The following is a 20,229-nucleotide window of genomic DNA, read 5'->3' on the forward strand; positions in this document are numbered from 1 at the left end:
ATGGTTACCACAGGGACATAAAACTCTGTGTGTCTGTTAAAAAGCCACCCTTTATAAATCTTCTTATCAAAATGAAGTCATTCAAGTGACCCTGGACTTGGCTCCTATGCTGTTCCAGGCTTTCTGAATTCATTTGCAGCTGAACTTTTTCCATCTTTCTGTAGATACAATGAAACAAGTTGAAAGTTATTTCACTGGTTATGGCTCCATATTTTTTGACATATTGTTCCAACTTGGAATGTTCTATGATTCTAAGGTTCTATGATTATTCATTTTTGTTGCATTGATAGTCTTTGAGTAGTGTTCATAGAATTTGTGGCTGGGCGAAAAGAACACATCAGTAGGTATACATACCTGACAAAATTTGTCTAACATCTCTCCTTACAACTTGGTACTATCTATGGATTTTGCAAGTGCAGATGGTGCTGAATTTTGCTGATGTGAGTTGTTTAAATCCCTTGATTTAGTAACAGCAAAAGTAGTTTTCTGAGATAGCTCAGATTACACTTATTTTCTAAGGAGGCCTGGTAGAATAACCCAAAGAACAACAGAAGGCAGAAAGATGGGGCAAACCTTCTTTTGTTTGTTTGTTTTTAGATATTATTCCAAATTCTAGTTAACTTGAACAAGATTTTTTTAAGCTTATATTTAGGCTGCACAAATCTCAGAGTTCTTCAAAAACAGGATAGATAGGAAGGGAATCACCTGGAGCTGTATTCAGTGTTTGAACACTCTCTATAGCAAGAGGGAAAGAATTTAGTGGTATTTATTATGGAGAAACTTAAAATCAAAATATGTTGGTCCCCAAAATGGTGATTAAATAGCAAAAAGGTTCCATATTTTAGCTTTGTTACTTGTGCAATGGTACAGAAACCTGCTCTGGATGCAAGTGCGGAAATGGGAATTTTGCCATTGATTTTTATATATGTAAAATTCAGCCCTGTCTCTTTAGTTTCTTTCCTATTCTGGGTTGGTTATTGATCCAGACCAGGTGATGAGCCAAATGAAGTTTTAAAATATTTAAAATGTGTGAAAGAAAAGATAATAAGCATGCACTATTTTTCCCAGGGAATGTCTAAATGTTACTATTAAAAGAGACTGACAAAATGTGTAATCCAAACATGTGTGTCCCAACAGACAGTTCAAATTGATTCTAAATATGGAAAGACTGTAGATCATCCAAAACCAAACGAAAATCTGAGAATCTGGATTCTGCTTTGCATTTTGGAAATGTTTTCCCTGTTTGGGACGCAGCCTGGTCTGGAAGAATGCTCAGCACGAGGAATCAGGAATGACTGGGGAACCTGCCAGTGACCAGCTGCGTAGCCTTGGGCAGTCATTCAGCTCCTCATCTCGCTTCCGTCTCACACAAAGTGAAGCTCAGCACATACAGAGGGTGAGAAGCTGGAGAGCAGTGGGACAGGGTCCTTGCTGTCTTTCTTGAGCCTGCCTTCATGTGGAACAGCGATGTCACGGTTCTGCAGGCACTTGGCTGCCCCTTGCTCAGGGAAATAGCAAGAACCGCACTTGGCAAGTTCAACATTTTAAAAACAAACAACCAAAAAGCCCTTTACAACTGTCAGCAAACTTACCCTTAATGATCTAAGATTGCCTAATGCGTCAGATTGGTTTCCTTTTCCAGATGTATAAAATAGGAGGTGGCTTGTGAAGGAGAAGCTCTTGCTTGTGCTTTTGTGACTTCAAAGACTGAATCTGGTAGAAGATGAATCAGACTTGTGCTTCTGTGTCAATATTATTTCTGAAGGCTTCACCTAAGAGACCTCTCTATAGACAGAACTGGAGCAAAACCAGAAGTGTAGCACGAGCCTCTATGTGGCCAGGCTGTGTGCTCACTGTCAGACAGGAGCTCCATCAGGCATTAATGGAAGTAACTGCTCATGTGGAAGTTGTAAGATGGCAATACTATATCCCAGAGTACAATTTCTGTTATTTGTTATGTAGCTTCAACTCTACTAAGCCTAAACCCACATCCGGCAAAGCTTTTCCCAAATTACTCTGGCTCTGATGCAGGGTAGATTCAGTGCTTCGTGTCATTGCAGAGTCTGGGTCATTCTTGATGTTTTAGGGCTGGATTTCAGCTGGTGCAGGCTTGCTGTCCTTAGTGGCTTTGTTCTGGGCAGTGGAGGAACAGCTTCAGATCTGCGTGTGCCAAATGTGTTTTATCTGCTTTTAGAGCCTTGGAAGAAAAAATGCCTTCTGTACTACTCCTAGTCCTTAGCAAATACTTTTTCTTTACTGAAAATCTGCATGCCTTAAGTATCTGAATTTTAATCTGTTATGCCTCCTATTACCACCCCCTTCTTCCCCTAGTGACTTCTGGAAACATTCCAGTGGACAATAAAACAAAAAAATCTAGGCTGCCAGTTACTAATTTAGGTTCACTGAATGTGATGATAACCCTTAGCAAAGTTCCTCCAGCACTTGCACTCCGCCTTGGAAAGACACGCTGTCTGTCTCTCATGCCAGATTTTGCTGTGGGACACAGGAAGTGCCATCAGGAAACTGCCTGTATTGCTGCTCAGACACCATGTGAAACTTGTTTCTGATCTGCTGTGCATCACTGCGGTGTCAGCCATGCATTCCCACTTCCACTGAAAGTTTATTTACCTTTCTATTCTCCATTCAAGCGCTAACTAGGTTTCACCACTGAAAACATAAAGAGAAGAAGGTAAGGCCTAGACAAGAGCCTGCCTTCTCTCTGATCTGCCTGAAAAAGCAAAAGGGTCAAAAACAGATAATGAGTGTATTTCCAAATCTGAATTCTTTACTTAATAATTAGAATAGTTATGGTTTGGCAATTTCATTTGTTTGTTTTTTAAACAAAGTTCTGCTCAGTGTTGTAACTGATCTGGTTTCATGAGGAGCTTATCTTCACTTATACTCACTAGGAAACAATAGTAAAACATGTTGCTTGAAATCCTAAGTACTGTTCAATGTATTTTAATGGAACTGTGGTCTTTTCTACTATTGGAGAGGCTGTGACCAAGTACTTTAGATGAAATCTTGATGCTGTAGATAACAAACAAAAGTTTTGTTGTTGTTTTCAATTAGATTAGGAATTTACTCCTAGAAGAATGAGAATTAGAATGGTATTCAAGGGAAATAAGTTTTGCTTGTTTGTGATTTTATTTTTTTTTCCTAATTGCACTAATCTTAGAATGGATCCATTTATAAAAAAAGATCGGATTAGTTGGTTGCAATGATTGTTTGAATGGCAAGAGCAATGACCAAGGACTGATCACAGAGGAGACTTTTCTCTTTTCTGTTTGGAACAGAGAAGTTTGTGAGCTCTGCCTGCGCTCTAACCCAGCCCTAAACCACTAAAGAAGTAGATTTGTTGGTAGATTTGTTGTCATTAAAGGGTTACACTGTAGACTGCCACTCCACTGTACACAGAAAGGGACAGATGTCATAATGACACGGAGAATTAAATATTGAGAGCGCAACACAGAACAACATTCCGATTTCATTTGCTTTTGTACAGCTGTACAGAGGCACATCACAGCAACATCAAGTGTCTGTTTTTCTCCATATTCAGATGGCCTGTATCTGTTACACTGTACTGCACATTTTTGCAGCAGTGTGTGGGAATCTGGATTTCAACAGCCTAAGCTGATGTTCAACTCACACTGCTCCATCTTACTCACATGAAGCTGACAGAAGCAACATCTTGTACTGGTCTGTCTGAAGGGTGCTGTTACTGAGGCTAACTTGCCTGCAACAAGTCTATTTCTGTTGCAGCATCTTGTGTACCAAACAAGGTAGCCTCGCATGAATTGCTTTTTTTGTTTGAAGTGAGGCCTTGGCTAACTCTTGCTACATGCCCAGGGGCTGTTTCAGGGAGCACCAGTTGCCTTGGATCACCATCACATCAAGAATAGTTCTAAGCCCTTGGTGGCACAGGCCTTTGTGTTCTGGAACCTGGGAACATTCTTAAAACTGCTAGATACTTACTACTGGTGAACCTCAAGTGTTACCTGGCACAAAATGCACTTTGATGAATCTGTCTTTTTTTAAATATTAAAAGCAAAGTTTGTTTTTTTTTTAAACCTCCCAGCTGTGTAAATAAATTCAGGTTTGATTGCTGTAGCTGTGTGCAAGTGTAGCAGGAACATCCCAATGTGCTGCTGCTGAGACTATGAGGAAAACAAAAACAGGCAGAGCTCTCCTGGCACCTCGGAGCAGTTACTGAAGGTTTCGACACCTGAGTTGATGATGATAGGAATAAATAAATGTGCTACTTGGTCACGCCTTTGCAGGAGGGGCTGTGTGGTCTTTGTCAGGATAAATAAATGACAGGAAAAAATAGAATGGAGAAGGAATTACATTTAATCCAGAGAGGATTCACTGTGCAAATCATTTTCCCCCCATAAAAGGTGAAACATTCACATTTCCAACTTTTTATGGTGGTTTGAAATAGGAATTGTTTTTAATCAACTTGAAAATTGTATTTAACCAGGAAAACATGCAGCTCTAAGCAAAATACTACAACAAACCTTCCAAGAGGTTATCAGCAAACCAACAGCGATTGTGCAGCCCTCCAGAAGTTCTAAAAAGGACTCGGTGCTGCAGAAAATGTTGACTTTTTGAAGGAGTAGTTTGCATGAATGTAGAAGTGATGAATAATAGCCAAGTAAAGGCTCAAGGAGCTGCGACTGTAGTGAGGGAAGTGGGTGGACAGATCTCTGTATACAACAGTGCTAGGAGCTGTGGAATTGCTAGAATAGCCCCTGCCCAATGTAAACACCTTTCAAAGAACGTTTGAGAGGCATTTTGTCAGTCAAATATAAACAAAGGCTACATTTGAAATTGCAAACTTGTCCAAAGTCATTTTTCCTTCAAAGGTTGTTTCCCTGTTTGTGCTCATTCTTGTGCTTTAAAAAAACAACCCAAAAACTTTTAAAATGGCAAGCTATTTTTAATTGTTTAAAAAACAAAGCAAAAAACCTTTCACAAAGCAGTAAGTAAAACCAAATGCATCTTCTAATAACTTCCTTTTTCTAGGAGCAATAGTGGGTACAATAGAAACTGCATCGAAGCAGCCATTACCCAAGAACTTTTAGGAAGTGTCAGCACTACTTCTGAATCAGAGATCTCATGAGCATATAGAAAGAACAGTACGAATATGGGGTTTTTTTCTTATTAACAGTAAAAAATGCTGTATAAGGATAATAAGATCAGCTCTTACAATGGTTTCCCATTCAAAACCATTCCAGATTGTGTTACAGTCGAGTGGCATGATCCCTTAGCTGTCCCTGTGCTAGGATGCCCCTGGCTTCAAAGGTGCGCCGTGCTCAGGATGCCACGGGACCTTGACCTTGACTCAAAGACAAATAATTCGCAGTGCTCACTTCCACTCACAGTGAGCAAAAACTACAGAAAGGAAAGGGAGCAAACTGCCTGATAGTGTCTTTATTAGCCGTTGTTAAAGGCATGAAAATAAAAATAACAAATCATGCAATTAAACATACTGGGAAATGAATTACGAATGATACAAGTGGGTGGCATTGAGATCAGACTCTGCGTAACATTACATCCGTGTTTATCTCATAGGATATTCTCTGGTCGTTGTTACAGTCACGAACAATCAGTTCCTCTATGTCATGGCTGTGTGCAGCAGGTAGAGCTGCATGTGTTCCGTCTAGTGGCTGGCTGAGCTGTGAGTTTCTTTCCTGCAGGTGGAGCGTTGCTGTAGGCTTTGCTCCATTGATCCTCTATGGTCTGATAAGCCGGCTTTGTCTTCAGGCGGGTCACACCGGAGAGGGCCGGCAGTGCTCTCCTCTCCCCATCTCCCGATGGCAGTTAGTGATAGCCCGTATCTCGGGTCTCCCAGGTCACTTCTACACGTGGCTTGTTTAACTGTCTGCTGAAAGCTTGTGGAGGGAGTGGTGACTAGATTGCAGCTGTGCATTGCTTGATTTGTAGGAAACTGGATTGCAGCAAAATCAGTCATAGGCACTATTTGCAGACATTTGTAGGAATCTCACAATGAAAAATGATGATTATTGGACGCTCCCATAGCTTTTCTTGGTCGCAGCATGTATCACCGAAAGGACTCGCTACGTTCCATTGTATTGCGGCAGGCGGCCCTGGGAAAGCGCAGCCCTGACATCACCTCGCTGCCTTCCTGGGCAATCCGCCCCTATGTAAAACGGGGGGGGGGAGCGGGGATGGGAGGGAGCTGCGGGGATGCTGCTGCCCCCAAGGGGGAAATCAGCGCGCTGCCAGCTCGGGGCTGTACCGTGCAGCGCTGGGCGGCAGCCTGGGCTCGGGATCAGGCCCCGGTCTGGATATCGGGTAATGAGGTCATAAACGAAAGAGAACTGCAGCCTGGCAGTCGCACGGCCACTTTCCATGCCTTGTTTCCCAGCAGCCTACCGCACGTTCTGCTGCTTTATTAGCTGTTGTTTCTCATTTTTGGAAAGGGATCAGGAAGCTCGTTTTAGCCGCAGTGGTAAACTGTCGTGGCAGAAATAAGGAAACAGTTAAAAGGGAGGGGCCGCCGCTTTGTGCGGGTTACTTAATTGTCTTCATCGAAAATATATGGGAAAAAAATAGACCTCGGGCTCCCTGTGCTTTTCATTCCCGAGCCGAGACCCCCGCGCCAGGCCTGGCCGGCAGCAGCCTCCCCAGCTCGGCGCCCATAAGGCAGGGCCTGTAATCAAGGTGGAAACCGAGAACGTGATGCCCTTGGTTCTCTTCCTCGCCACCCGTTGCCGCCTTGCCCCGCGGCGCGTCCCGTTCTGGAGGGGTGGGGGTTCGGGTGGGGGTTCGGGTGGGGGCAGGCAGTAGGGCTGGCAGCGGGCGGCTGCTCCGCTACGTTCCTTCGCCTGCGGTCGCCGCACGTGTGCTGGCGGTTCACGGGCGAAGGGTCCAGGAGCGGGCCCGGGGGGATGTGTGGAGAGCGTGCCTCGCCTCCATCTCGCAGCAAGGCAGCGGCAGCGCTCCGTGCGGCCGAAGGGAAGCGGCCGGGGGGAGTCGTGACGCCGGAGGCCCAGATGGGAGAGCGGGAAGTCCCCGGCATTTGGCACGGGCCGCTGGCCTGGCGTTTCTGCTCGGCCGTCCTTACGTACACGGGGCAGGAGGGAGGTGGGGCGGTGTGGCGGGCCGCCTCGCTGCCCGGCGTTTGCCCGACAGCTGGCGGCCGGACACGGGCGGTGCTGGGAAGGTTCCGCTCCTGCCCGTGCCGTGTCCGGCGGCGTGCTGCGGACGGGGTCTGCCTCGGGGCCCCGACTCCCGAGGCATCTGTGCCCCGCCCTCCTCCAGCACCACGGGCCGCAGGAACCTCGGAGGCCGCTGCTGCCGTCCGTTGTCCCCGGGCCGGTGGAAGCAGAGCCTCCCTGCCCCATCCCTACAGCCGGAGCACGGCTGCCGCGGCGGGGGCTTCCCAGCCCGCCCGGTGCTTGATGCGGCTCCGCGCTCCTCTCACGCCCACCGTATCGCACCAGCGGGGCCGTGCGCAGCCCGTGGCGGCATCGCTGCACCGCGGGCTCAGCGTGGTCTGGCACGGGGGACCGGAGCCCTCTGAGCAAACCCTTCGAGATGGACACTCCTCACCCTCCCTGAGTCGCAGATAGACTCCCCTGCAGTGCCGCAGGAGCCACCGACTCGTGGCCGCACTTCTGGGCAGCCTTTCCAACGAGTGCGTTAGAAAAAGAGCAGGGCTGGCAAAAGCTTGGCCGAAGTTGGGCAAATCCCTCCCTGGTGGGCAAAGGGAGAGAAAACACCCCGCCACCAGCCCACCGAGCAGAGGGCTGGGTGAGCTCCTGCTCTGGGCTCTGGCGGAGCCCAAGGGTCGAGCGCGGTGCGGGGCGAGAGGTGCAGGGCTGCCCCTAGGGACGAAGTCAATGCCCGCGGAAAGCTGGCAGCGCCACAGGTTGGGGTTGTTGCGCAGAGGAACCGATCCAGTAATCACTAGGGCTATAATACCCTTGTTTGTGCTCCGGCATGTGACACAATCCTCAAAATGTAGTAGCACCGAGTTACCACCTCTTTATTACTTTCACGAGCTAATAGGTGAGGTGACTGTTACCTTCTGTACTGGAAGGAGGCTCAGAGAAGCAGACAGGTAACTCCATGCTGCTCGCTTTTATGATGCGAAGGGTAGGGAAGGGAGAGTTAAACCAAAAAAAACTAGAGACCGACCGTGAAATCTGAGATAGTCAGTAGTGACCGGCTCGAATCTTGTGATTTGATTTTATTATTATTATTGTTTCTAACTGCGATTGCAAATATGTCGGAGAATCAAGGACCTCTTCTAGCCGTGTGTGAGCTGCTTTGTTTTGTCCGAAGGTTGATTCGGTAACGGGCGCCTCCCGTTCCGTCACTCATTCGCAATGGCTCCTTAACGGTAGGGTTTTCAATGAAGTTTTTGTTGTCGCGCTTTAGGGAACGGAGCTCGGGACGGAGCCGCGCCGTTCGTTTCCCCCGCGCGGGCCGGGGAGGGCCGGGAGCAGAGCGCTCCTTTCGCAGCCAACGCGGCGGTGCCGGGATTGGTGCGGCGTCTCTGGGCTGAGACGTACCGGGCGTAGGGATGGATGCTAGACAAAGTGTCTCGTGTACAAACCGCTCCGAATATTTACAGGTAATTGTGCTGACCGAGCGCTGAGGTCTCGGGGCGACGGGCACCGTGCGGGGGCCCGGGTCGAAGATGCCCGTGGCCGCTCGGAGGCCGCCCGGGGAAGGTTTCCGTGCCTCCCTCGGGGCGGCGAGGCAGAGCGTGGTGGCCGTGGGGCAGCGAGCGGAGCCCCGTCCCCGCCGCGGACACGTCGTTTTCGGGATCGTTTAACTGCGTGGTTTCCAGCGGCGGTCCTTTCGAACCCGAAATCCGTCACGGTCCCCACGCGAGCCCCGGGAAGGGAGAAGGGCCTGCGCGGAATCTCTGCCCCGTTCGTCTCCTTGACCAGGAGGCCGGCCGATTCGGGGCACGGCCGGGAGCAGCCGTCGCGCGTGGGCACGGCACCGTCGGGGGCCGAAGCGAGGTCGCCTGCGCGGGGCCAGCGTGTGGGAGCGGGGCAGCGGGCGGTACGGGGCCATGCCGTGCCGGGCAGCCAGGACCCGCGGCCTCCGGGAGCCACGGGCGGTCCCGCAGCCGGTGCCCCTTCGCAGAACGAGCCAGCCCCGACTCCGAGAGCTCGTCGCAAATGTTTGTGAACAAGGGAAGGCGATATCCTGAGGTCGCGGGAAAAGACCAAGGGCTGCTTGCAGGCGGCGAGGCGGCGGGGTTTGCCATTTTCCTCCCCCGGGACCCCATATGCGAGTCCTCTGCTGAGCGCTGTTGCTGTCAACACGGGGCTTGCGAAACCTCAAGTGCTTGAGCGCTGCCCGCCGGGCCGCTGTGGGGCTTTGGGCATGGACAGGAACCGGGATAGGGACAGAGAGAAGCCCGCTTCGCGGCGTGACCCGGGAGGCACCGGACTGCCCCACATTGCCGCACCTGTGCGGTATTTGCGCTCTCGTGGGACATTTGCCGCTCTTGTGTATTAGGGTGCGTTTCCTCGATGTGTTCGGCGATATTCTCAGCCTTTACAGTTCAATAAAACCTCTGTTGTTTGTCTTCACTCGAAATTCCGCGCCGTGGCTGCCCCCTTTCCCCGGGCAGCTCCGCAGCCCTCCGCTATTTGCACAGAGAACCATAAAGCCGCAGCCCCAGCCCCGCAGCCCGGGCCCCGGCAGCCGCAGGCTCTGGGGGCGGCGGCACCGCACGGCTCCCGCAGCAGCTCTTTGTGCCTCGTGGTGCGGGCAGGGAGCTGCGGGTTCCGGGTGCTCCGTGCCGTTTGTTTTACGCGAGCGGGCTGGGTGAGAGGAGCGGGTTTGTTAGAACGGGTAGAAGTCGGGATTGAGAACGCAGAGCGCGGTGAGGGACGTGGTGGGATTCGGGAGAACTCCCGAAGCGACGGTGCCCGACGGGGCGGCTCCGTTCCCTCGAGCCGGAGCCGGCCGTGCACAAGGGCTCACACGTCGCTAATTGACCCAAATCGTCGCAATGACAGCGCCGCGTGCCGCGGGCGCAGGCTCTCGGTGCGCCGTACTAGGAAGCGGCCGCCGTCGCTCGCCCGCAGCTCGGCGGCAGGCGGGGGCCGGGAGCGTTCGGGGCCGGGTCGGCTCCGGTTCGTTCGTTCGTTCGTTCGTTCTCGTGGCTGTGCGGGTCGCCGCGCTCGCATCGGAAGCAGCGGAGCCCTCTCTTCGTTTCTGGCCGGGAGCGCTCGCTCGAAGAACAGCCGCAGGGCACGGCTCCGCGCCGCCCGCTCCCGACGGTTTCAAATACAGAAAGAGATTTCTTTTGGAAAATCCCTACAAAGCCGCACGGCCACGCACGGGGCGAGGGCGAGGGAGTCGGGCACACGGCGGAGCGGCCCGCGTGCGGCCACGTGTGTGCGGGGCGAGCCGTGACCGGGTGCGGGCAGAGGCCGGAGCCGGGCGGGGCAGCGGCGGGGCTGCGCCGTGCCCCCGTTGTGCTGCTACCGGGACTCTTCCTTGACCGTCGCTACGCGGCCCTTCGCCGCGTTACCGGCGTTAGCGGCGGCGGCCAGCGACATCTCCGACGGGAAGGATGAAAGCGAGGGTACGGTCTGCACAGACGTTACCCTGCCAAAATCACCGAGTCGCACCTCGGGCGCCTTAAAGACGCTTTTGGTTTGGTTCGGTTTTTCTTTCTGACGGGCACGGCGCGTATCCGCAGTGCGAACTGAGGCGTCGTGAGCCGCGTGGCCGAGCCTCGGAGCTCGCGGGCTGCCGCTCCGTTCGGAAAGCAGAGACGTGCGAACGGGAAGCGGCGATGCGGCCGCCGGCGGTGCGGGCCGGAGCCGGGGCTGTCCCGATGGGTTCCGCGGGACCCGTCCCAAGGCGACGCCTCAACTTCGCGGCCCGGCCCGGCAGCGGCGGAACCGAGGCGCGGCCCTGGCAGCGAATCTCGGCACGGGGATGCCGCTGAGGAGTCGAACGAGAGCTCGGGGCCTACACACCGCCCCACCGGGATAACTTAGACGATGTCGGGGCGGAATGGCGGGGCCCTACCGGGCCTGGGCAGTGGGGCCCGGCGCAGCCCGAGAGGGACGGCCGCTCCCGCAGCAGGTGCTGCTCGCCCTGCCCGGCCGACGAGGGGCCGCGGGCGGGAGGCGCTGCGCCGGCACCGATGCCCGCGCGATGGCGCTGTGCGAAGGGGACGGCGCCGGGCCGGGCAGAGCGGGGACTGCGGGACGGCCCCGAGAAGGGCTCGAGCGCGGGGCTCGAGTCCCGGATGCTGAGAGGGGACCCGGGAGCCCTCGCTGCCCGCGGCCCCCCCGCCCTGCCCGGATTACCCGGGGCCGTCCCGCCGGCAGCCGCGGCCCGGGACCTCCGCGCTTCGAGGTAGCGCCCCGCGGGACGGCGCTCCCAGCCCAGGCGCACGGTGGCCGCGGCCGTGCCGCGCCGAGCAGCCGTCAGGTCTGCGGCGCCCCCGAACGCAGCGATCTACGGGGACGCGGGGAGGACGGCTAGAGCCCGGGAAGCGAGCAAAGCGCCCGAGGACGGGGGTCCTGCGGTCCCGCCTCGAGCAGCGAGGGCGATTGTCGGGATGGGCCGAGCGGGGCGGGCGTGGACACGGCCCGGCCCGGCGGTAGCGCTGCCGGCCGCCTCTGGAGCGGTGGCCAATGGAAAGCAAACCTTGCCGAGGTGGTGGTTCCGTTCGTTTGCTTTGTGCAGAGTTTTTGCTTTTTTTTTTTTTTTTGCTTTTTTTTTCTTTTTTGTTCCGGAAACTTGGAAGCGGGGAGCGGGGGCTCGGGGAGCTCACACTGCTCACGGCGCCGGGCGGGAGGGCAGGAAGCTCCCGCGCTGCAGTTCGCATTAGAAAAGAAAAAGAGGTTATGGTTAGTAACCAGAAATCCATTCCTTCTTCTAGCGAGATCAGGGACGGACGGGAAGAGGCGACGGGAAACAATCGCCCCTTTTTATTCTTTTTTTTTTTCCTTTTTTTTTTTTTTTTTTTTTTTTTTCCGGGGAAAATAATGGCAACGTGAAAGTCCTACACAGGAGGAAAGAAAAGCGTTTGTACTTTGAAACAGAAAGAAAAAGAAATCATTGGGAAAAACACGGCAAAGAAAGCAAACACGCCGTGTTCTAAAATCTGCCTGAATTCATGTTAACGAAACGGGGGCTGCCGGCCGGGACGCAGCGCTCGGTGCGGGTCCTCGCCCGTTCGAAAACAAAACCCTTCGCTTCCGCGTCCGCGTTTCTTACCGCTGACCGCTGCCGGCTGCAAAGTTGGGGCAGCGTTTCGCAGGGCCGCCCGGCGCGTAACAGCACGGACAGAGCCGCCGGCACCGCGGGGCCCTGCGAGCGCCTGGCAAAGCGGGAGAAAAGCAAAGGCCGAGTAAAGGTGCCGAGGGTTCGTTGCAAATAAAGCAATCGCCACATATATATTTAAGTGTATTTAATCGTATGTATTATTCAAACGCCCTTCTGACTAGTTTAATAATTTAGAATCGATAGTTTTCCTAAAAACTTGATGAAATATTTACACGCTATAAAACATTCATGGATTAACGAGGCGGCGTGCTCCGATCGGAGCCGTGCCGAGGTCCCGGGATCCGCACGGCTCCGCTGCCGGGACAGATCCCTGACGCCGCGTGAATGGAGATCCTCCGACGGCGGCGTTTATAAAATCGCTCATTAATGGGCTTGGATTGAGTCCCTCCATCCATCCACATCATCAGATATAATAATAGTAACGAATCAGACGGGGAGATCCTGGCTAAACCGTTGGCATTTTTTTTCCAGAAGTGTCGAAGTCCCAAATTCCCAATTCCGCCAACTTTGCGGCCATTGATCCGCGGGAGTTCGGAGTTGGACATCAAAGGTAAGAACAGAACATTCTGCGATTATTCGATATAGCCCGGGCAAAACGGAACTGCCCCGTGCGCGGTGCGGCACTGCGGCGTGAGATTGAGGAAAAAAAAAAGAAAGAAAGAAAAAAAAAGGTGGGGGAGGGAGGGGGCACCTCGATTTTTTCCAAAAGAAAAGCGACACTTGGCCCAACTGCGGGGCTGCATCGCGAAGGGAGAGGAGGGGCCCCGAGGGATGCCCGGACCCGCTCTCGCGGCTTCGCTCCGTCCCGGCCTGGGGCAGCTACACCGCGGCGGTGCCCCCCTCTGCCCTGCCCTGCTCGGGCTGTACAGCAGCGAGCGCCGCAGCCGCGGTGGCGGAGCCGCTTTTCGGGACCGGGGAGGGAAACGCGGGGCCGAGCGGCGTCTCTTACCCTGCCGCGCTCCGCCGCTTCCCTGCCATCGCTCCCGGCACCGCGCCGGGACGACCGAACGCTCACCGGGACCGTCCCCACCGCTCGGAGCCGAGCCCGGGGCGGCACGGCGGGGTCCGCCGGTGCCGATATTTTCTCCCCCCCCCTCCCCCCCGCAGCCCCCTCTTTTTCTTTTTTTCTCTTTTTTTTGTTTTGACCCTCCGGCGCCACCGTAAAAGGCACGGCTCTTAAGGCGGCTCGGTGAAGAGGGCGGCGTGGCGGGCGGCACTCGTAAAGCAGAAAGCGGAGAGGCGGACGGGAGGGGGAGAAAAGCCGGGGGCACCGGAGCAGTCCGCCGCTTTTTCCCCCCGGCCGTGCGCCCCAATCCGCCGGCGGCAATTTCCCCGCTCCACCTTAACGTGGGGCTCGTTCCGCCGGTGGCGGGCGGAGGGAGCTCGGGGCGCGGGGCTCCGGCGGCCCCGGGCCGGGCAGGGGGCGCTGCGAGCCCTCGGGGCGCTCCTGCGGGCACGGCCTCGCCGGGCAGCGCCGCACCTTGCACCGGGCCCGCACCGCGCCCCGCCGGAGCCCCGCCCGCTCATCCCCGCGCGTTTTGCGCTGCCCGCGGTTCCGCTGATCAATAATTCAGCGGCGGCAGCAGCCGCTCCCGGCCGCCTCTCACCTCCTCCCGGCCCCGCCATCAATTATTCAGAGCTCGCTCGGTAGCCGCCTGCAGCTGGGCGCCGCCGGGGCCCCTACGTTGGCAGGGCCACCCGTTCCCAGCCCCCGGCTCCTGTCAGAGGGGCGGTGGAGGCTGCGTGGGACCGGGCGTGCGCCGGGGCTGGATGCCGGTGGCAGTTCCGTTCCTGCCCGGTCGGTCCCCGCTCCTCAACTCCGGCTTATCCTCTTCTCTCTCTCTCTCTCTCTTTTTTTTTTTTTTTTTCCTCTTTTTTCCCCCCTTTCTCCCCCTTTCTCCTTCTTCTCCCGACTCCTCCTCCACCCCTGCCCCTCGGCCCTCCCCCCGCCCCGCTGCCCCGTCCCCGCGCCCTCCTGCCCCGCTCGCCTCCCGGTTCCCCATCCCGCTGCTCTGTCCCTTCCCCGCTCCCTCCTTTTCCCCGTCCGGCTCCGCTCCGTTTTCTGTCCCCGCTCGCGCCGCTCCATGCCCAGGCGCTCCGGTCCCCGCCAGGTGGGTCTCTGCCTCCCACCGGCGGCCGCGCCGCCGCCCGGGCCCGAGCGAGCCCCGCGGCGCGGTTTTTGCGGGGGGGCGGGCAGGGGGAGGGCTGTGGGGGCGAGGCGGGGTGGCGGTGTTTGGGATGCACAGCCCTGGGACGGCCGCTCCGCGCACACACACGGGCAGGCACACGCACACGCGCGCACACGCACCGAATCCGAACGCGAGGACGGCCCCGAGCGGGACTCGCTTCGTCTCGATGATTCAACGCCGCCGATAATCGCTCCTCCGCTCTCCGCGGCGAGTCCCTCCCGCCGCCGCCGTCGCCGGCAGAGGAGGGAGAGCTTAAAAGCGACGCCGCGGGGTCGCCTCTTTCCGCGCCGCTCGGGAGCGGCTCTGCGGGGCGCCGCGCGTCTCCCGTCCTCGGCACGCGCCGCTCCCAACGCGGTCGCGGTTCCGCCTCTCTCGATCCTCCGCTCCGCACCGCGGCGGCGGCCCCGCGCCTCCCCGCCCCGCGCCCCCGCCCGCCCGCTCCGCTCCGTGCCGTCCGCCGCCCGGGACCCGCCGGGAGGGGGCTCCGGCCCCGCAGCCCGGGGCGAGGGCGAGGAGGGGGCTAGGGGTGGGGGGAGAGGGAGAAGGGAAGGAAACGGCGCGCGAGGAGGAACCGAGAAAACTTTCCACCCTGGATTCTCTACTTTTGATCCATGGACAGAGCCCAACTCAGCCAACTTACAGCCAGGCTCTAAGCAGTAAGTACGGCGGCGGCTCCCGGCGGTCCGCGGCGGGCGGCGCTGGGGGAGGCTGCTTCTTCCCTCCCCTGCTCCGCGGCACCTGCCCGCGGGGGCTGCCCCGAGTCCGCCCGGCCCCGTCCCGCCGGGAGCCGCGGGGTCCCGCGATCGGGCGGCGGCTGAAGCCCCCTCGTTTCTTTTGCCCTAGGTCCGTGCTCCTTCTACTGCGACCTGCCAGCGGGAGCCGCGTCCCCGAGCATGGAGCGGAGGAGCGAGAGCCCCTGCCTGCGGGACAGCCCCGACAGAGGCAGCGGCAGCCCCGATGTCAAGGGCCCCCCCCCCGGGAAGGTGGCCAGGCTGGAGCAGAACGGCAGCCCCATGGGCACCCGCGGGAGGCCCAACGGCGCCGTCGCCAAGCCCGTGGGAGGTATAACTGTGCTGTGGGCTGCGGGAGCGCGGGCGGGTCCTGCGGGAAAGCGTCGGCCCGGCCGCGCAGCGCCTGGCTCGGCTCCGAGCACCGGGAAGCGGCGGCCCGGCCCGAGCGGGGAGGGCGGCTCGGGGTACGGCTCTGCGCGGCGGGCAAGCGGCTCTCGCGGCTGGGATGCGCTCGGCGGGATGTAAAGGGGACGAGAACGCACGTGCGAGGGTCGGCTCTGACAGCTGAACTCTTCGGTGTTACTTCTGCAGCGGTCCCGCAGTTGTTTGCGGTGCCGTAACTTTCGTACTTTGCTATTTCGCTGCCAGTCGATTTCGCGTTCGGAGAGTGCTCCACGTAACACACGTGGTTGCTTTGCTTTCTTTTCCTCCAAGCCGCCCGGTTCTCTAAAATGCTCTGTTTTCCCGGCCGACTTCTGATGCCGCTGTATTTAATGCGGCGTAGCCTCGTGTTTGGAAAATCGCATCTAAAAGTCCCGAAATAAGCAGTGTGCTACGAGCAGGGCGGGCCACACGTAACGTTACCTTTCTTCTAAAGCTTCTCTCCGTATTTGTATTTAAAACAGCGCGGAGAGGGAATACGCAAACGCGGTTGTTTATACACAAAGAGTTTGTGTAAATGACATTGCGAGAGATACTTCGGGCTGGCCGTCACATGACTCCCTGCTACGTGAGATTTATTTAGCGATTTTCCATTAGATGCTGATTTAGACCTCTTTGGCTCAATAGGCGATCTAATTGCTGAGCTTTGCTAAGGGGCTGCAGATCTTATTTTCTTTTATTTTAGAAAAGTAGGACTCATTTCTGTACCTAATGAAGGGTAAGAGACCTCTCCGGTTTTCTCTGTTTCTTGGATCGCTTTGTGTCTGCTTTTAAACTTCTTAACTGTTTTCTTCTAACCTAGAGGAGAAGAAAGCTTTGCAATGAGAGACCTGTAGCATTAATCCACTTACAAATTGATGGAAAAGTAATTATTGAATAATTATAAAAATCAACGAGTTAATCATATACGAAGTGCTGGAGTAGTAATGTGTGGAGTTTTGGATGCCTTTGGGAGACCGAGGCGTTATTGCTGCTCATTTTTATGGGGAATTTTAGAGCTGAGTCTTTTTGCTGGTGGGCCTTGCTGAAGTACTCTTTCAAAGAACGTTTTTAAATGTTTTGTAATCTGCATATTGCTTTCTAATTGCTGCTGCGGTCGCTAAGAAATTCCTAGGGCTTTACCATGATATTGGTGGCTCAGATTGAATCTGGCCTGTTGGGCCAGGGAAGCTTTCTCACACAACAAAGGCTCATTTCTGAAAGTGAACTTTTAAGAGCTTGCATTTTCATTCATTATTCTTTGGCTCGTTTCTGACGCTGGGTTAGAGTGGAGTGTACAAGTGTGGGGCAGGTAATGCATGAGAAAGTGTTTGTCCTCGCTGGTGTTTTTTAAACAGTCGGAATCTCTTCAGTTCTAAGCGATTCATAATAAAGTTTATTCATTACTCCGTATCGATATTGAAAGCAAGAAGAAAATTATTCCTGTCTGAATACTTACCTAGGTTCTATAATACTCAATACTAAATTAGTTAAGGCAGGTTTCTTTAATAAGATAATGGTGCTGTTTAAAATTGATTTCATTTTCTTCCTCTCCTGGAAATGCTCTCAGGATAAATCGACAGCTGATTTCCAGATATTTTTCCTCTGCTCTTTTTCAAGTCCGATCTCTAAGAACCTGTGTGACCGAGCGATCTCTTTCTGGATGCAGATCACACTGTTTCACTATGTCTGGAAGTCTGCATCTTTGCAGTAAATGCTGCAGCATTCTTAATTCTCTTTTCTGTCCAATTGTGAAGCGCAGCTGTAAGCATTAGCAGGAGGAATTGTAATCTACCGACAAATTAGTATAAAACTTCTCTTCAAACAAATATTGATAAAGGCCCTTTTAGAGCTGTTCCTGGTTTTGATAAAAAGGGATCTACTGAAGGATGTGGTGAAATGACATCCAGGGTTTTGATTGTCAATCTTTCAGTTTGTTCTTAGGTTTCAACCTCAAAGTAAGTGCTAAAATCAATTGAATGTGAACTTCAGGAAAAAAATGTGAAATACTTTATTGAAGCCAGAGACCATTTTAGTTTGCATTTATTTTATTATTATTATTTTTAATTTTATTCTGTAATGTGTATATCAAGATTTTGAAAGCCAAGACAGATACCAATAGTTCTTTTGGGCCTTGGAGAGGTAAATGCTGACGCTCCTTCTTCCCTGTCAAGTGTCCTGTTGGTCTGACACTGTGTGTTTCTGAACAAAATCCCCGAGAACAGAAAAGTCAACTCTAACTAACTGGTGCTCTGATGAGAACGATGACCTTTGGTAACAGGTTTTATAGTCACAGTTATGTTTGCTACCATTTTCTTTTTACAGGGACTCCCTGAAAAAATAAAGACAGGTTATATTGCTGTAGGGATTTGTAGCTTTTCTCCTTGGTTTGTGAGTGGGGAAGTGTGTGAATTTCAGCTTTAGTAGAGCAGGCAGAAGAGCAGTTATTCTCATGAAAATATTTGCTTTTATGACTCCTCTTTTTTTCTCCTGTTCCTAAACTGAAGGTACTTAATTCTGAGGCCATTACACAGCTGTAATAAACTAGCAAAGGTCAGAAAAAAGATAAATGAGCTCTTAAAGGCTGCAGTTAATGGGGGCTTTAGAAGATCCGGTGCTGTTTACAATATTGTTAGTGTCAGTGCTACGTGTTAGAGTCCAGTTCTTGTTTGCCCTGACTAGCCCGGTGCTCTGTAAAACATTTCAGCAGTTATCCAACTTGTCTGTTCTGTAACTCATATACAAGGAAGCACCGGTGCTCAGATGCACAGGAGAGGCAGATTTATAAAGGTCCCTGGGAAGACAACAAGAAGAAAGGCTAATATTGCTTTAAAAAACATATGAAGCCTGGGAGAGAGTTTGAAGCAAGTAAGAGCACTGTGGTGTTGACAGCTTTATGTCTCTGTTGGGTAACATTCACTTACTAGAATTGGCGTCTCCTTGCAGTTAGTAATTCACTCCATAAGGATTTACGGAAAAAAAAATCATTAATGGCTAAGAAACTTATATTTGTAAGATTGTTGACCATGGTTCATGAACCTGTTTGTGTGTTAGTGGATGTGCGTACGCTTTTATGTGTTTGTTAGGAAGAGTCTAGAAAATGAGCATCTGCAGCCTCTGAGCGCAACTTACGGTGCCAGGGTACGGGCAGAGCTGTTATGAAATTTGGTTTGCTGAGGTACCAACGTAGAACCTACATACTGCCAAGGAATGTGTTCAGGTTTGGGGTGGGAAATGACTGCAAAAAGATTGCCGATTAGATTATTTTGATGCGCTCTGATAGTAATACATTGTGATTCACTTAACTGCTATAATACGTGATTTAATTGACAAAATATTAATGGAGAAGGAATCTCAGAGATGGCTCAGACTAAATGATGCGGGACATTGATCTGCAGTGTGATTCCCGTGCTTATGTGGAGTCGGGTGCATGGGTAGTATGGATGGTGACTCTCTGATGTAAGCCCTGGAGGCTTTGCTGTGTCAGAGCCATGTCTGCCCAGGTACGGGGAGAGATTTGTTCTGAGCTCTCTCTGGGGCAACAAAAGTACTGACTGAGGGTGGTTAAAGAGTTATTGGTCAGAATCCGTTCTATTTCTGCAAAAAATGTCATAGGATCTTCGCTGTCTTGTGTATCTCTTACAAGCATTTAATGTACTTCAACAGAGAGCAAAACTCACATGCAGCTGGAAGAGTAGAGCTTGCTCAGCTCTGCTATTCTGCTCTAAGCAGTCAGGTGGCATTAAGCACTCGATGGGATCCTGAAAGGAGCAAGAAAGCATGTTCTGGTTGCCCTTACTAACTGAGCAATAGGGTCGGTGAAGTTTCACATGATCTTCCTACCTAGATGAGGGGTATCTCCTTGCTTCCAAAAGGAAGCACGTAGCTATTTGGAAGAATTGAGCGTTTTGAAATACAGAAGCACGAGGGCTGCGGATCCTTGTTAGTTCCAGAACCAACAGTGCGTGACTGTATTTTCTGTTGCAGAATAGTTGGAAAATGTTGCCTTTTGTTTCAGTATGATTCACTAGGAATTACGAGGAAATGTAAATGCGTTTCTAATACGTAACAAGGAAGAGACTTTTAGTTTAACGTGAAGCTTAAGAAAAGCAAGGCAGTGATTTCTTTTCCATGACTGATGCCTAAAAATGGATTTCTGATCTTTTCCCCGATTTCCCCCTCCTTTTCCAGTCAGCTTATGTCACTTAAATAGAATAAACAGAGCAGTCGCTCCTGGAGGGTCATGTAGTGTATCAGCTGTATTTCTGCTGAGGTAGAAAAATAGCCTCTCTTTATGTGTTTTCGGTAGTCGGCCTGTTATTAAAATAAAGACACGGTCGGTTAGAGTATACGTGCAATTGAACATACACATTAAACAGAATATAGGGTATCCACCCATTCGGTGACCTAGGCATAATTTGATGTTTAGGGTAATTTTGGAACTCTAAGTTGCATCTGCAGAAAGCCACTGGCAATTTTGAATTCGAGATTTAAGATTAGCTGTAGCAAGATTGTATTTTTTCCCACAACAGTTCCTAAGTATTTAGCGTCATCTCCCCGCTTCCTCCCCACCCCACACACAG

The 20,229-nt window shown here is 53.1% G+C and overlaps 2 protein-coding genes across 7 annotated transcripts in view; one reads left to right on the plus strand and one right to left on the minus strand.

Annotated features, from left to right (window-relative positions):
- Nucleotides 1-12,415: 12,415 nt before the first annotated feature.
- Nucleotides 12,416-15,390, minus strand: LOC146760123 (uncharacterized). The gene is made up of 4 exons (XM_085552906.1): nucleotides 15,366-15,390; nucleotides 14,437-15,015; nucleotides 13,256-13,828; nucleotides 12,416-12,929 (listed from the first exon to the last, which is right to left on the minus strand). The coding sequence occupies exons 1-4, from the start codon at nucleotides 15,388-15,390 to the stop codon at nucleotides 12,733-12,735; spliced, it is 1,374 nt and encodes a 457-aa protein (XP_085409032.1). The 3' UTR covers nucleotides 12,416-12,732.
- The window catches only part of SATB2 (SATB homeobox 2), a 124,948-nt gene continuing 117,454 nt past the window's right edge, over nucleotides 12,736-20,229 (plus strand). For 4 of the 6 annotated variants that reach the window (XM_085553393.1, XM_085553394.1, XM_015868184.3 and 1 more), the window contains exons 1-2: nucleotides 14,873-15,151; nucleotides 15,339-15,557. In XM_085553393.1, the coding sequence (XP_085409519.1) occupies nucleotides 15,389-15,557 (169 nt within the window). In that variant the 5' untranslated portion in view covers nucleotides 14,873-15,151; nucleotides 15,339-15,388. Of the gene's footprint in view, nucleotides 12,857-14,233; nucleotides 14,418-14,872; nucleotides 15,152-15,338; nucleotides 15,558-20,229 lie in introns of those variants that run through there. The other 2 variants (XM_015868181.3, XM_015868185.3) reach the window with 2 other exon arrangements.

This window comes from Coturnix japonica, chromosome 7, assembly GCF_054131305.1.
Source record: "Coturnix japonica strain WE chromosome 7, WE-NBRP24, whole genome shotgun sequence".
NCBI classification, from domain to species: Eukaryota; Metazoa; Chordata; class Aves; order Galliformes; family Phasianidae; genus Coturnix; species Coturnix japonica.